Raw genomic sequence first — 15,473 nt, forward strand, 5'->3', positions numbered from 1 at the left:
AAGATAGAAAAATATTTTTGTTCTTTTTGATAAGTTTTTTTTAAATATATACACTATAAACAAGGTTTAATAAATACTTGGATTGTTTGTAAAAATTCACTGTGTGTCCCCGACAACGACGTAAAAAACATGATGTGGTGTGGATAGGGTAAAAAAAGTTGTTAAGTTCTTCTAAAAGTTTGTTCACACAATGTCTAGTTTTAAATTTATAAAAATGATTATTATGTTCACTACTAAATCGTTGTATTTATTTTAACCAGAAGTAAACATCATAGTGGTTTTGTGTTGATAAATTAGTTTTAAAGAAAAAGCATAAATTAAAGACAATATTTTTGGGTTTTTACATTTTTAAAGAGAGAATCAATGATAAAAGTGTATCATCTTGGTTAAAACTCATCTTAACTTGGTTTTATAATTATTTGGTAAACATGTGCTATAAGCTTGCTAAGGTGATTAAATGTGGGAATAACACCTTATTCTAAGTCATGTTATTACATGATAATTAAAGAAATAAGTATACATAACTTCATGACCTTCACTAAAACATCATTTTATGTAAGCAAGTGGTTTATAATAAGTATCTATAAGATAACTTACTTTAGATATGATACAATCCCTTAAATTTCTAAGTGAATTGTCCTTAACATTTTAGTAAAAATAACCCTTGTATTATGTTTAAAATACCAATTAAGATTAATTAAGTTGTAAAGGATTAACCTTAAATTATCAATTATTAACCCACACAACTCTTGAACATTATAGAACTCATGTAATAACCACCCAAGAGTTGTTAAAATAGGTTATGTTGCACACTCACTTGACAAGTAATTAACTAATTTTAGTGGAAGACCATAACAATCCGTTTTCACAACATTGCCAATCATTACCCATTTAAAGATGATCAATTACTACTAATACTTCACTTGATTCATGTCAATATTAGGATTTTTGTGTTTTCCTCAACCAAGCCCTTACAAGAATGGTAGTTCCCTGGCTTATCATCAAGCTCGGTGCTTGGTGTCTCTTTTAAAGTTCATAGCCAAGGCCTTACAAGACTAGCAATTTCTCGGCTGATCGTCAAGCTCCGCACTTGGGGTATCTTTTAAGAGTATTTTAACATTCATCATCAAGTGATAATTGCAACATGACCTTTACTTATTGAAAACCGATCACATGTTTAACCAATATTATTAAACTTCAATTAAGAATCATTAATAAACAAGATGATACTATGAAATTTTAGCCAATAAGAAACATGATGCTATCCATCAAAGTAATAGATATAAACATGATCAAATTAAAACAATCTAACCAATTTGGATGACTAATATTTGATGCTAATGACTTCTTCTACAAGCTTAATCTCCTTAATCTTCATGGGTTGGATGGATGGAATATTCCCTTATTAATGGTGGTGAGAGGAGGTGGGTGAAGTGAATTTAATGGTGTTGTAAGGTGTATTGAATGTGGAAGATGAGCATTCAATTTATAGGCTAATCTAGTCACCAAAACAGGGCCGTGTTAAGAAAAACATGGCCATGGTGACTTTTTTGTCATGTTGCAATTAATGCTCGTTGTCAGATCTTACAGTAGAGGGGAACACGGCTGTAGTGACTTCCAGAAGAGTTCAAAATTTTCTTTTCTCTTGTACTTTCAACATGGTGTGTGTTTTGGTAAAACATGGCCATATTTAGCTTCAGAATTTTCTATTTTGTCATTTCCTTTTATACTTTCAATATGGGGTGTGTTTTGGTTACCATGGCCATGTTATGACTTCCTGAATTTTTGTCGTTTCTTCGTAAGTTCTACGCATGGCCATGCATTGATTCACCATGGGGTGTGTTTAGTTTGTTTTCACCGTTTCTCTTCGTATATCAGCTCGTTTTATTCTTTAAGGTTATATTTACCTATAAATAGAAATTATGAACATTAGTGGTTATTTATTATAATATAATTGCCGATATTACGCATATTTGGAGATATTTTAGTGCCGAAAAGATTCATAAATTATTATACATCAGAGGTCCTCGTGGAGCTTCTCCACCAGTTGGGTGTTTCTCACCCCATGACAAAACACATAAATTTTTACTTGGTCTTCTACTTCTACCACTTTCATACTTTCCTTATTGAACCTTTCCATAAACTCTTTGACAATTTCCCCATCTCGTCTCTTCAGATTATGTAACGAGGTATGAGCTTTTGCGCTCTTTCTTCTCTGGCTAAAGTTCTTCAGGAAGACCCTTTATAGGTCGTCGAAGCTGTCTAGGCACCATGCTGCCAATTTGTCAAACCATTTTCATTTTGCCCTTGTCAACATTTGGGTAAAGATGTAGCACCATCCAGGCATCGACCAACCTTCCACCTCCTTTTCTCCCACAAATGAGAATATATGGTCATGTGGGTCTCCCATACCACGTATTTGTCGATGGTGGATGGCATCTTCATTTTAGCTGGGAGTTTGGCCTCTATGATTCTCTTTGTGAATTTCGACTGGGTATAAGTGGATGAGGGTTTATAAGGTGTTGTTCGGTCTAGGGATTGTATGGTTGTTTCTAGACCAATCGTTGGTATCTGAATACTCTGAGGTATTGGGACGGTTGTCGAATGTGGGGAGGTGGAGCCAAACAGGCTATATGACAGTTTCTGGCCTTACACCCGAATTCTAGGTAAGCGGGTGCATTGTTTGTGGTCCCATTGACCATAGTACAATAGGGTGTGGTGTTTAAAATGTTTGAAACGGCGGCTGTGATATGGGAGTTTGGATGTTTGAGTGTGTAAAGGCCATGCTTTGTTGTGGTATTGGTATTTATCTGCTTGTTTGTGCTAGGATGGTATTAAACATGGTATTAGTTATGGTGTTTATGAAAATAGGATTACTTGACCTTTATCGTTGTTTCATTTCTTGTTGTCGTCACATTTAACATACTCGCCATGGTTGTACTTTCCAGCGCCGGCGTCATATTGAACAGATTTATCTGGACGGATTGGATCGTTGCTTCTCTTTCTTGTTGTCTTTTGAGGTTCAAAAGAAAATCTAGGTTTTTGCGCAAGAATCCAGCCCCCAATTCTTCAACTATTTCATCCCCCGACTCAACTTCTATCTCTTCTTCTTCTTTTCCTCCGACGTCTTGTGCATTGCTTGCAAACATCATGACGCTACCTCTTATATTCTCCCAAAAATCATGAAAAATTGCCGTAAAACTCAAGTTCTTTCAGCGGATTGCGCCAATGTTAAAGCAAATCCTAATCAGATCGATTATTGGACCGAGATTAGCTCTAAGGGTGGATATATGAGTGATATTTGAGAGTTATATGAGAATAGTAGCAAAACACATAGGTAAAGGTGTGAATGTAGTAATATGAATGTTATGAGCATTGTTACAAACATTATGGACTACATATATCTACAATAGTACCATTGTTCCTAATGGTCGACCACGTACAAGAGCCGTCCTTTTCCAGCTATTATTTGCTATTCTTGTACGATCTTCTCTTTTTGTCTTTAGTGAGTAGATGTTCTGGTCTTTCCTGTACGATGCTTTGATCATGGATGTAGATGCTCTTTCTAGGGTGTAACCCTTACACCAACTTTTTTCTTTCCCCAAAATTTTCTATACCGCTTTATTTCTTATTTCAGCCACCATATTTCATTTATTGAGGCATTTAAAGTTATAAATTAATACAAAACTTCTTTATAAATTGAATATATATTATATATAGCACCAGGTTATTGTATAAATGAAAATAAACGTTAGAAACGTGCGCAATGAAGGAAAAAAAACGTTGTGGTAGTTTCATAGATAGCGTAATTATATTACAAAAATATGTGAATTGGTGAAGTAGGGCTGGCTGGAGGGTAGTGCTGGTCGGATCGTCAGTCGGGGCACGTAATGTTTGGAGGCCAAAGTTTTAAATTTTTTATACATATTTTTTATATACATTTAAAAATACTAGCAAAGAGCCCGTGCGTTGCGGCGGGGACATAACGCAGATGTAAAAATTTCCCCTCAATATAATTTATCACACAAAAATAAAAAAGAAATTCGTATAACACTATCATAAAAACTATAAAAAAAAAAAAAAAAAAGCTAATTACAATTTTGTTTTTTTTAATGTTAGAAGCATCTATATAGGGGAAGATTCATGTGCATTTTAATCTTAACATGAGAACGTAGAAAATAATACCAATTTATAAAAAAAAATGAGAAAGTAAGAAAAAATACCAATCTACATAAATAATGATTTTATAATAACAAAGAAAAAAACCTAAAAATTACAACAAAAGAATCAAAATTAAGAACAAAATAATAACAACATATACTAGCAAATACTTATAACAGCAAAAGAAAAAATCTAATAATAACAACAAAATATAAATCAGCAAATACTTATAATGTCTCATGATAGAAAATTAACAAATATGAACAAAAAGTAACAGCAAATACCTATAAAAATAAACCTAATGATAACAGCAAATTGGTTTTCACTGTTCTCATGTTAAGAATAAAATGTATTTGATCCTGTTTCTCAATATGTAATAGTGATTAAAAAAGTTGGATAAAAAACACAAGTTGCGCCCTTTGGTTGGAGATCTTTTTGATAAACTTTCAATCGTTGAATAAAAAAAATGCAATGCGCATCAATAGTGATACAAATTTGATCTTTTTTTTCTGTTTACTTATTTTATATGTTAAAAATACAGCTTTGTAATAACCGAACTTAGAATAAAACAAGAAACTAATTAAAAATGAAACTATATAACTATAACTACCCATTTCAAATAACATAAAACCAAACCAAACCGTCAAGAAAATTGGCATACGACTTTATTACAAAAATGGAAATTTTTTATATACATTTGTTCAGTTTAAGTATCAATACGTGAAAAAAATTAAATTTATTGAGGTTAATCACATCTTCCTCATGTCAACCGTCAAGTTCGTGTCGTGTTGGAGCACATATTTCTGTCACATTTTCCAGGTTCGTGTTGGGCTTGTGTCAGGTGGAACATGCCAGCCTGCGAACACCACCAGAGATTGGCATTGATTATATCACCTGTAACAAGAAATATCATCTGTTCAGTTTGTTAATTTAATATATAGAACGTGTTAAAAGGTAACTCCACTTACCCGTTCCAGTTTCTGACCCATGTAGGGACGCGTTGAGATCAAGAAAAAGTCTATAACTATCATAATCTTTGCATTCAAAGAGATGACAAACCAACAAATGATCACAAACCCTAATGGGCAGACAAACTGATAACAAAACAACAAATGATCAGCAGCATAAGTAAATCATTATAAAGTTCTCACATAAATTTACACTTCCCCAATTTCAATGTTAATGGTACCGTATCAACTCGGGTTGATATGGGTGACGGTTTATTGCCTAACAGGACAAAGAAAATTTTAAAAAGTGTTGAAAGGGAAACTGATTAGTGTATTTTTAATGCGCATCTTGTAGTAGTTTATCTTGAAATGTGATTTTCCTATTGCAATTATATTCATATTTAATTGATTAACTATTATTCAAAAATGACCAAAAAATGTGCAGATCTACCAAACCGTGCCCGACCCGCACTAAAGCAAGTTGTTCACCCAGACAGGTCACCCGCCCATTTTGTTGCACTTGAGTCGGGCTGAGCTAGAATGTTTTAATTTGTAATTTTTAATTTGGCCAAAGCCAATAGCCCAATAAACCCTTCTAAAGTTCAAGCCATTTTGGTTAAATTTTTTCAGTTTGTTTAGATTGCTTTTCAGTGTTTTCGGTTTTGTTTCGGTTTTAGTTTGTTCGGTTTTTTCTTACGATTTGGCTTTTTTAGTTTTGTTTAAGTTCAGTTTCAGCTATATGTTTTTGGTTTCGGTTCGATTTTGGTTTGATAAGTTTCGTTTTGGTTTTTGTTCAGTTTCAGTTTATTTAGTTTTATATTTCGTTTAGGTTTGTTTTCAGTTATTGGCTTAGGTTTCAATATTTGGTTTTGTTTCTGTTTAGTTTCAGTTATTTGGTTTTTTGTTTGGGGTTCGTTCTTGTTTTTGGTTTCGGTTTCATTCTTGGTTTTAGTTTCGGTTTATGTTTCGATGTTTGGTTTCGTTTAGGATTAGTTTCATTTTTTCGGGTTTTGGTTTCGACATTCATTTTTGGTTTTGGTTTCGACTTTTGGTTAGATTTTTTCAAATGTTCGTTTAGATAAAGAAAATGCATAACATATTACCTAAATATAAGGTAGCGTTGATCCCTTACACTAAAGCCTGCCACAAGGGTCAATATCGAGTCAATGCAGTTTGAAATGCTCCCATTGCAAACATCTTTCAATGTGTTTACTCCATCGAAAGCATTGCCAAATAGCCACCGGCAACATCTTATTTCTTAAAATACACGAAAGCAGCAAATGTCTAAATTAGTTTTAGAGTTGCTTCAAATCAGTTGCTTCAAATCACCTTAGCAGTAACAAAAAGATCAACATGTTAGTTGCTATTTGGATCTGCTACTTCTATAAATCCTACTTTCTTAATTTGTATCAATCCTACAAAGTTCAAAGGCCATATAGTTAAAAAAAAGTTAACACATACTAAGAATATTATGGTAATCACGTGTGTTTTAGTTTTGATTAAGTTCAGTTTCAGCTATGTGGTTTTGGTTTCGGTTCAATTTTTGTTTTATAAGTTTCGTTTTGTTTTTTGTTCGGTTTCGGTTTATTCAGTTTTATATTTCGATTAGGTTTATTTTCAATTTTTGGTTTGGGTTTCAATTTTTGGTTTCGTTTCAGTTTTTTGGTTTTTTGTTTCGGTTTCGTTCTTGTTTTTGGTTTCGTTTGGGTTAGATTTTTTCAGTTGTTCGTTTAGTTTGGTTTCAGTGTTTTTGGTTGTGTCGGTTTTACTTTGTTCTGTTTTTTCTTACGATTCGGTTTTTGTTTGGTTTCGTTTCGGTTTTAGTGTGTTTGGTTTTTTGTTACGATTTGGTTTTTTTAGTTTTGTTTAAGTTCAGTTTCAGTTATTCGTTTTTGGTTTCGGTTCGATTTTGTTTTTTTTAGTTTTGTTTTGGTTCTTGTTCGGTTTCAGATTATTCAGTTTTGGATTTCGTTTTGGTTTATTTTCAGTTTTTAGTAATCTGTATAATTTACCTTAGCAAGATGATGATGTGATTACAATGTACAACAACAACAACAATCATACCCAGCATATCCTACAAATAACTAAAGCTATCTGTAGGGTAGGGTCTGGGGAGGGTGAGATGTAGACAAACCTTACCAACTATCCCTAAAGATAGAGAGGTTGCTTCCAGTGAGACCCTCAGCTCAAAAAATAAGTAGATAATATAAATATATATATATATATATATATATATATATATATATATATAGGGAGAGAAACAAGAGAAAACTCACCTTTAGAAAGAAAACTTAAAAACTCCTAAATAATTATTTTTAATTAAAAATAAAAAAATATTTTCAAAATTCTGTTTTAGCCATTATTCTTATATTTTCTTATATTTCACTCGAAAAAAATAAAATAAATAAAAAAAAACCCGCTGTGATGCACATACGTATTACTGTGCGATACGTATTACATGTGTATTACTATGTATTTTTGAGTTTAATAGTGTTTCAATGCTTATATTCAATATTTGTGTATTGTATATGTGTAGTAGTGTTGTATTATATAGAAAAAAAAATAATAAAATAAAAGTCAATGTGGTGCACATGTGCGTTAATGATAATAATAAAATAAAAGTCGATGTGGTGCACATGTGCGTTAATGTTGTATTACACATACGCACTAATGTGTATTCGATTTGTGTATTAGTCTTATATTGTATATATACAATAGTGTGTATCAAATACGTGCAATAGTGTTGTATTCTATGCAATACAAACACTTCTGCATATATGCAATGCACACTATTACACATGTGCAATATACCAACGAGGTTACCGACAAGTTTTTTTTTTTAACTAATAACAACATATAAGAATAATGGAAAAAAAAGAAACTTTAAAAAAAAAAAAAATTTTAAGTTAAAAATAGTTTTTTAGGAGTTTTTAAGTTTTCTCTTTAAGAGGAGTTTTCACTAGATCCCACACCAATATATATATATATATGGGAAGGTTAACATACAAACAAAAAATTTATGCTAAACGTGCGAAATGAAGAAAATGGTGGTGGCAAATTTGTAATTATTCATAAACCACTAAGTCAGTCGCGTATTTCTCAGGTTGAAGAAGCATCTTCAAATTCGTTGTACCGAATCCATCTACGCTTCGTTAATTTGCATCAGTGTTCACTTTTGATTCCAATTTTATATGGATCTTGTTGAATTTATAAAACAGAGCTATGAATCTGAGATCAATTAGTATCAGCAATTGAATGTAAACCGAATATGAATAGATCTTCAATTCATGAACATTGATATAGAAATCATCAATTCAGGTCTCAAATTAAACTTAATTTGACTTTTTGTTGAACTATAGCTATCAGATCTTCATAAATTTAAACCAATCTTTACGAATTGATAATAAGATCATGAATACATACAATCTTATCATGATTTCAAATTTGATGATATTAATTTCCTTTCATTAATTAGAAACTTCGAACCACTGTATAAATATATTACCCTAGTCGTAAGATAATTACACTATTTAGAAAACTAATTACTTTACTTTTAAAAAATAATTACTCTAGTTATAAATATAATTACACTACAAAAAAAAAGAAAGTAATTAATACTGCAAAGTAATTCCTCTTCTCTTACGCATAATTACTCTACTTATACGGCTAATCACACTTTGTAAATAGAGTATTTTAATTTTGTTTTCATAGCTGTTTTATAACTAGAGTAATTATTCATATGTGTGTAATTATATGTTTTGACGATAAATTTGAAAATTACATAATTACTCTATTTAAGAAACTGATTACTCTATTTAAGAAACTAATTACTCTACTCCAGAAATCTAGAGGCTAGGTTACATAATCACTCTCATTTTGGAAACAATTACTCTACTTATATTTCGTACTATAACATAATTACTCTACTTATATAATTTTATTATTGTACATGTAATTTGTAATTACTCTACTTGTAATTTAAAATTACTCTGCTGGAAATTGACTAAACGAGGTTCAAGCCCTGTATACTCCCAATTGATTTGTTGAAGAGCATGTCCAACGATTTCTTGATAAAAACAACAAATCAAACAATTGGGAAATTTAATTAGCTTCTATTGATGTATTACTTCCATTCTCACTCTCCAATTAAGCAACACAAAAGATTCAATATGATTTGCAAAATTCAGTTGATACGATCGCTGAAATTAAATACACGCTAATCGTTTAATCACAGGCTTCAGATGAACAAATTTAATAGACCGCAGATGTTTAATTGGACGCTCAATTGAATTTGTAACATAATTACGGTTATGCCACCGAGAGTTTTACGGATTGTATTTGGTTCGCACGTTTAGTATGAGTTTTTTATTTGTATTTGATCCAACCACTATATATATATATATATATATATATAAGAAAAGAAAATGGTAGTGTATTAATACTATACTAGAAACAGTATACTAGTTGTAGCATTTAACCAACACTTATAATAGATAGACTAAATAATAATAATAATACTAATAATAATAATAATAACTATTATGATAAAGATAATAACCATAAATAGAAAATGAAAATACTACAATAAAAAGTTATCACAAGGGATAACCCCTACTCCTACGGGTCCTTAACCTTAATTCTGCGTCTCCAGAAAGTCCTGTCTTGAACCATGTCCTCAGAGAGGTGCAAATCTAGCAAATCATACCAAATCCTCTACCTCTACCCTTTCTACCCTCTACAAATATAGTTTCCACTTATCTAACGGGAGCTGTTTGTTGTCTTCTTTTTACATGTCCAAACCATCTCAATCTCCCCTCTCTTATTTTATCTGATATACTAGCTACCCCTAGTCTATCCCGAAACGCCTCGTTTCTTATTCGGCCTAACCTTGTGTTCCCACACATCCACCTTAGCATCCTTATCTCTGCTACCTCAAACTTATGCGCATGTGTCTTTTTGATGGCCCAACAATCTGTTCCGTATAGCATCGCCGGTCTAACAGCAACCCTATAAAACTTTCCTTTTAATTTAGTTCGGAACCTGTTGTCACACAATATCCCTGTGGCAGCTCTCCATTTACACCATCCTGCCTGGACACGATGAACTACATCACTCTCTATACCCCCATCACTTTGTACAAAAGATCCTAAGTATTTGAACTTGGTTGACTGCTGAACCTCTTGACCTTCAATGGTGATTTGAACGTCCTCATCTTCGTTTACTCCACCAAAGTCACAGTAAAGATACTCTGTCTTTGACCGACTAATCTTTAAACCTTTACTCTCTAAAGCAGCTCACCACTCCTCAAGCCTCATGTTGAGATCTTGTTTACTCTCGTCAATCAATACAATATCGTCTGCGAAGAGCATGCACCATGGAACAGGCTCCTGGATTGACTTTGACAACTCGTCTAGGACTACTGCAAAAAGAAACGGGCTCAACGCTTATCCCTAATGGAGGCCAACCTCCACGGGGAATAAGTCAGTATCCCCCACAGGCACACAAATGCTTGTTTCAGACTTGGAATACATATCCTTAATTATCTCTATGTATTTCCCAGGAACCCCTCTACCCTCAAGGCTATCCCAGAGAAGTCGGCGTGGAATACTGTCGTACGCCTTTTCTAGGTCAATGACCACCATATGTAGGTTACGCTTTCTCTCTCTATACTTTTCCATTAATCTTCTTAGGATGTGTATCGCCTCTGTGGTTGACCTTCCAAGCATAAAACCAAACCAAACTGGTTCACTGATACCTGAGTTTCCCGTCTAAGTCTAGCCTCAATAACTCTTTCCCATAGCTTCATAGTGTGACTTAGGAGCTTGATACCTCTGTAATTACCGCAACACTGTGCGTCTCCTTTCTTCTTATAAATAGGGACTACGACACTACGTCTCCATTGATCCGGCATGTTATCGGTTTTTAAAATAGTGTTAAACAAAGTAGTTAACCATATAACTCCTTCCTCTCCTAAACACTTCCACACCTCGATTGGTATGTTGTCTGGACCAACTGCCTTAGCCCTTCCCATCTTCCTAAGTGCATTCCTCACCTCTTCTTGAGTGATACGTCGACAGTAGCAGTTATTCCGAGGATGTATAATTGTGTTGTCATTTTGTTGTTGGCGAGTGTTGCTGCTGTTGAAAAGGTTGTGGAAGTAGGTTAGCCATCTCAACCTGATGTCATGCTCCTTGACTAAAACACGCCTATCTTCACCTTTTATAAACTTCACGCCGCCTAGATCTTGCCTTCTAAGCTCCCTAGCTTTGGCAATCTTAAACATATCGTGTTCCCCCTCCTTTGTTTCCAAACGTTCATACATCTGTCTATAGGCCGTGTTCTTTGCTTCTGACACTGCCTTTTTCGCCTCTTTCTCGGCCCTTACGTACATCTCCCTCAATCCGGCACGCTCCCTCTCGTCTGTGCACCTCATAAGCTCCCTAAAACTTCCTTGTTTATCCCTAATCTTGTCTTGCACTATCTTATTCCACCACCAAGACTCCTTATGACCACTTGCCTTTCCTGTTGTGACCCCAAGAGTCTCCTTCACCACTTGAGTAATCTTTGTCGCCAAGGCTTCCCATATCTGATTTGAGTCCCCATCTAGTTGAACTAGAGTCGATGATACGAGCTTATCTTTGAAAAGTGAAAGGTTGTCGTCCTTCAGAGCTCCCCAACGAATCCTAGGTCTAAATTTCCTCGCCCTCTCCGTCAACTTATTTCTAAAGCCTATATCAGCCACAAGCAATCGATGTTGAGCCACGACCGTCTCCCCATATATAACCTTGCAGTCCTTCCACCAATGTCGATCTCCTTGCCTCATTAAAAGATAGTCGATCTGCGTGTTGCGTCCCCCACTACTAAATGTGATCAAATGTGATTCTCTCTTCTTAAAGAACGAGTTTATAATACCAAGTTCATGAGCCACTGCAAAGTCTAGAAGATCCACGCCGGTGTCATTCCTATCACCAAAACCAAAACCCCCATGTACGGATTGAAAGCCATCGTTATACTTACCAATGTGTCCGTTAAAATCACCTCCTATACAAATCCTCTCATCCCTCGATATGTCTCTCACAATCGCATCTAAGCATTCCCAAAATTCTCTCTTTTCCTGGTCTCCTAGTCCGGCATGTGGTGCATAAGCGCAAACCACTGCCACCACTACTTCCCCTAGTACTAGCCTCAACATCATAATCCTATCATTATGCCTTATCACCTCTACCACACTAGTGAGTAGTTCCTCAGCCACTAGAAACCCCACCCCATTTTTAGCCTCATTAGACCCCGAGTACCACAACTTATACCCATTGCACTCGGTCCCTCTATGCCCTTTCCATCTAGTTTCCTGAATGCATGCTATTTGAACCATGCGCCTTTTGAGCACATCTACCAACTCTAGCAACTTACCATTTAAGGATCCTACATTCCAAGACGCCACACGCAAAGTATGCTCCCTATCCTTACCCTTACCTACACCCCTCGTCCTGGGACATGATCTCAAGGAATAGTCATGGCTCCTACGGTCTATGGTTGTAACTAGTCACACAAACGCAATTATATAAAACACACAACAAGCCAGTAAGCACACACAAAGTCAAAGAACACCCGGTTACACAAAAAGGAATCCACAACACAACGTATTTTAATAAAATAGTATTTAAAGTTTGTGTTGTAAAAAAAAAATAAATAATAATAATAATAATAAGTAAAAAATAATATTGTTGAGTTAGTAGAATATTTAGTACATAAAAAATAACTATTTTTTTTTATTTTACAAAATATTTAACAAAAGACAATATATTTAACATACAAAAACACGTAGCATGCTATAATATTATGAACCCCACGAGCACGTGCTACGTGTGTGTGTGTATACTATTTGTTTGTTTGTTTGTTTTTGTTAAAAATTTTACTATCTTCCAAAAGGAATTGAAGAACCTGGAACCAACGATTGTGCTATTCATCCGGGGACCAACATTTGTGCCTGGCCGACTTTGTACCTCGCCGGAAAAAACGTATCACTCCGGTAAAACTCTAGATCTCCGCTCAAAAATTTGGTGTATTCTGCCAGAAATCTCAAGATCTAAGGCTAAGCACAAAGGAATAGAGTTTGGGTATACGGTTCCGTAAAGAGATCTTGGATTTTGTGGCTGCTCAGGTTAGGTCCGGCACCTGGTCTGGTGATGTCGTATCCCGTATGATATCCCGTATGTACAACTATGGTTGCTCGTTTAGGAAGACACCTCGAGTATAGGTCGGAACTGCAGAGAAAACAAAGCGGAAAATCTTACCTTAGAGGTTGGCAGGAGATAGGCAGGTAGGTGGTGAACGTTGAAGTTGTACGGAGAGAAAAAAAAAGTTGGTATACGGACGTAAAAAAAAATAATGATGTGATTACAATGTATGGGTCTAAAACAAATTTTCAGTTTTTCGGTTTCGTTTATGTTTAGTTTCAGTTTTTTGGTTTTTGGTTTTGGTTTCGGTTTCGTTTTTGGTCTGTTTCAATTTTTGGTTTCGTTTAGGTTTTTTTATGTTTTTTGGTTTTTGGGTTCAGTGTTCGTTTTTGGTTTTGTTTTGGATTATTGGTTTCGTTTAGGTTTTAGTTTCAATATTTTTTGGGTTTTGGTTTAATTAGTTTTTTCGGTTTCTATCCCCGTTCATTCATTTAAGACAGTGAACATTTGTTTATTTCCGTTCATTTAAGTTCTTTTATATATGTTTGTTTATGTACATTCATTTACGTTCATTTATTTGATCAATGAACACAAAAAATGTTTACAGTAAGTGAATTACTTTCAGAGAATGGATTCCTTAAAGAAAACAATTATGTTTAGATTGTAGAAATCCTTATGTAAATCATTTGTATAGATCAAAGAAAAACCATGAGAGTTACCTGGAGGTCAATTGGGACGTATCACGCATTAACAGCAGCACAAGGGGCACAAACTACACAATCAACAATAGCATAAATATAATAATATTAACTACAAAATTTCAGCAATAATTTTTGTATTAAACTAAAATAAATTAGGAGTAAAAACCTGCAGCGCCGAGTTTTTGAGAGCCGTCCACCTGAAACAACAGTGCGAGCACTTCAAATTTTCAAAACTTTTTAGAGGCAGCCCACTTGTAAGAACATAGTTTTTTTGAATGTTCCGAAGTAATTTTGTTGTTAACATGTTTTAGGCCCGTACTAAAATTGGATGAATCTTTTTAATGAATTTGAGAAGTACTTTGTGTATGCAGCATGAGACCATGGATTGGGACTGAAAAGCCGCCATGGTATCCCATTTGGGACATAATTTACCGCATATATGAAACAGTGGTCCAAACTACAAGCAACCATCATAAAAAGAACGCATAATCCAATATTAATCCCTATAAACACACTTACGAAAACAACATTAAAAAAAAAGCATCCTGTAGAGCTATACATGATTGGTTTCATACTCAATACCATAGTGCAAATAAGGTGAAACACTAACCGGTCCCATAACGCCAGCCAATTAACAAATTTTAGTGCAAACACTCCATTCCCAAACTGCCAAATATGTTGAAACGCAAGCTGGTTAATATTCAAGTTGTCTTTGATACTAAATTCCTCCACATCTCGATATAAATATGATCACAATCAGAATAACAAACAAACAATAATAAAACACATGAATCTGGCTGTAGGAATGGACCAATTGTTTCTATAGATACCAAATTGCTTAAACCCAACAATCGAATCAAAATTCCAAAGCAAAACCACAACACATTTTACGCAGTAATTTAATATAAGGAGAGGCTAGTAATTTAATGAGGAGAGGCTAACCTGAGTTGGATCGATCGATCGCGTAACAAAAAGCAATCATTGCATATTGGATGGGTTTGGTGGTGTGCTTCATAATTGAACTTTGATTCAGAGAGGTTGTAAATTAGGGTTCACAATGGTCAATCGTCCTGTTTTGGTTCTATCATCATTGAAAAAAATGACCACAATTGAATGCGTCACTTCATCTGACTGAATTCCCACCCGTTTCAACTGAAACCATTAATTATTAACGGCGTCTCACGGAAACGGAAAGTCTTCTATTACCGTTTTATCCTCCAAATGTTTTATATGTAATAATAATTACACTGTAGCTTTACAAGTAACGTAATATTTATTACGTGAGTTGTAAATATGTCGTGGAATTTTATATAGTTTTGTAGCACAATTACCCTATTCAATGTAAATAAGAAGTTGCCACCACGTCTTTTTCTCTCCTTGCTTCGCACATTAACACCCATTTGTATTTGATAAAATGCAAACAACTTTTTACATGAAAAGCGAGAATCATTAGAGTGAATATTATTATACGATAGTTTGTTAAGCTA

At 34.3% G+C, this 15,473-nt stretch overlaps 1 protein-coding gene across 1 annotated transcript; it reads right to left on the reverse strand.

The window, feature by feature from the left end:
- Nucleotides 1-10,794: 10,794 nt before the first annotated feature.
- Nucleotides 10,795-12,480, reverse strand: LOC143624319 (uncharacterized). Its single transcript, XM_077095014.1, has one exon. It carries the CDS (start codon nucleotides 12,478-12,480, stop codon nucleotides 10,795-10,797), a length of 1,686 nt encoding a protein of 561 aa, XP_076951129.1.
- Between the last annotated feature and the right edge of the window lie 2,993 nt (nucleotides 12,481-15,473).

This window comes from Bidens hawaiensis, unplaced genomic scaffold (assembly GCF_021521415.1).
Source record: "Bidens hawaiensis isolate Kalapana, Puna unplaced genomic scaffold, B.hawaiensis_p1.1 tig00003760_1, whole genome shotgun sequence".
NCBI lineage: Eukaryota > Viridiplantae > Streptophyta > Magnoliopsida > Asterales > Asteraceae > Bidens > Bidens hawaiensis.

Coding starts and splice junctions, on each gene's coding strand:
- LOC143624319 (XM_077095014.1), bottom strand. CDS start 12,480: ATGGTTCAAATAGCATGCATTCAGGAAACTAGATGGAAAGGGCATAGA.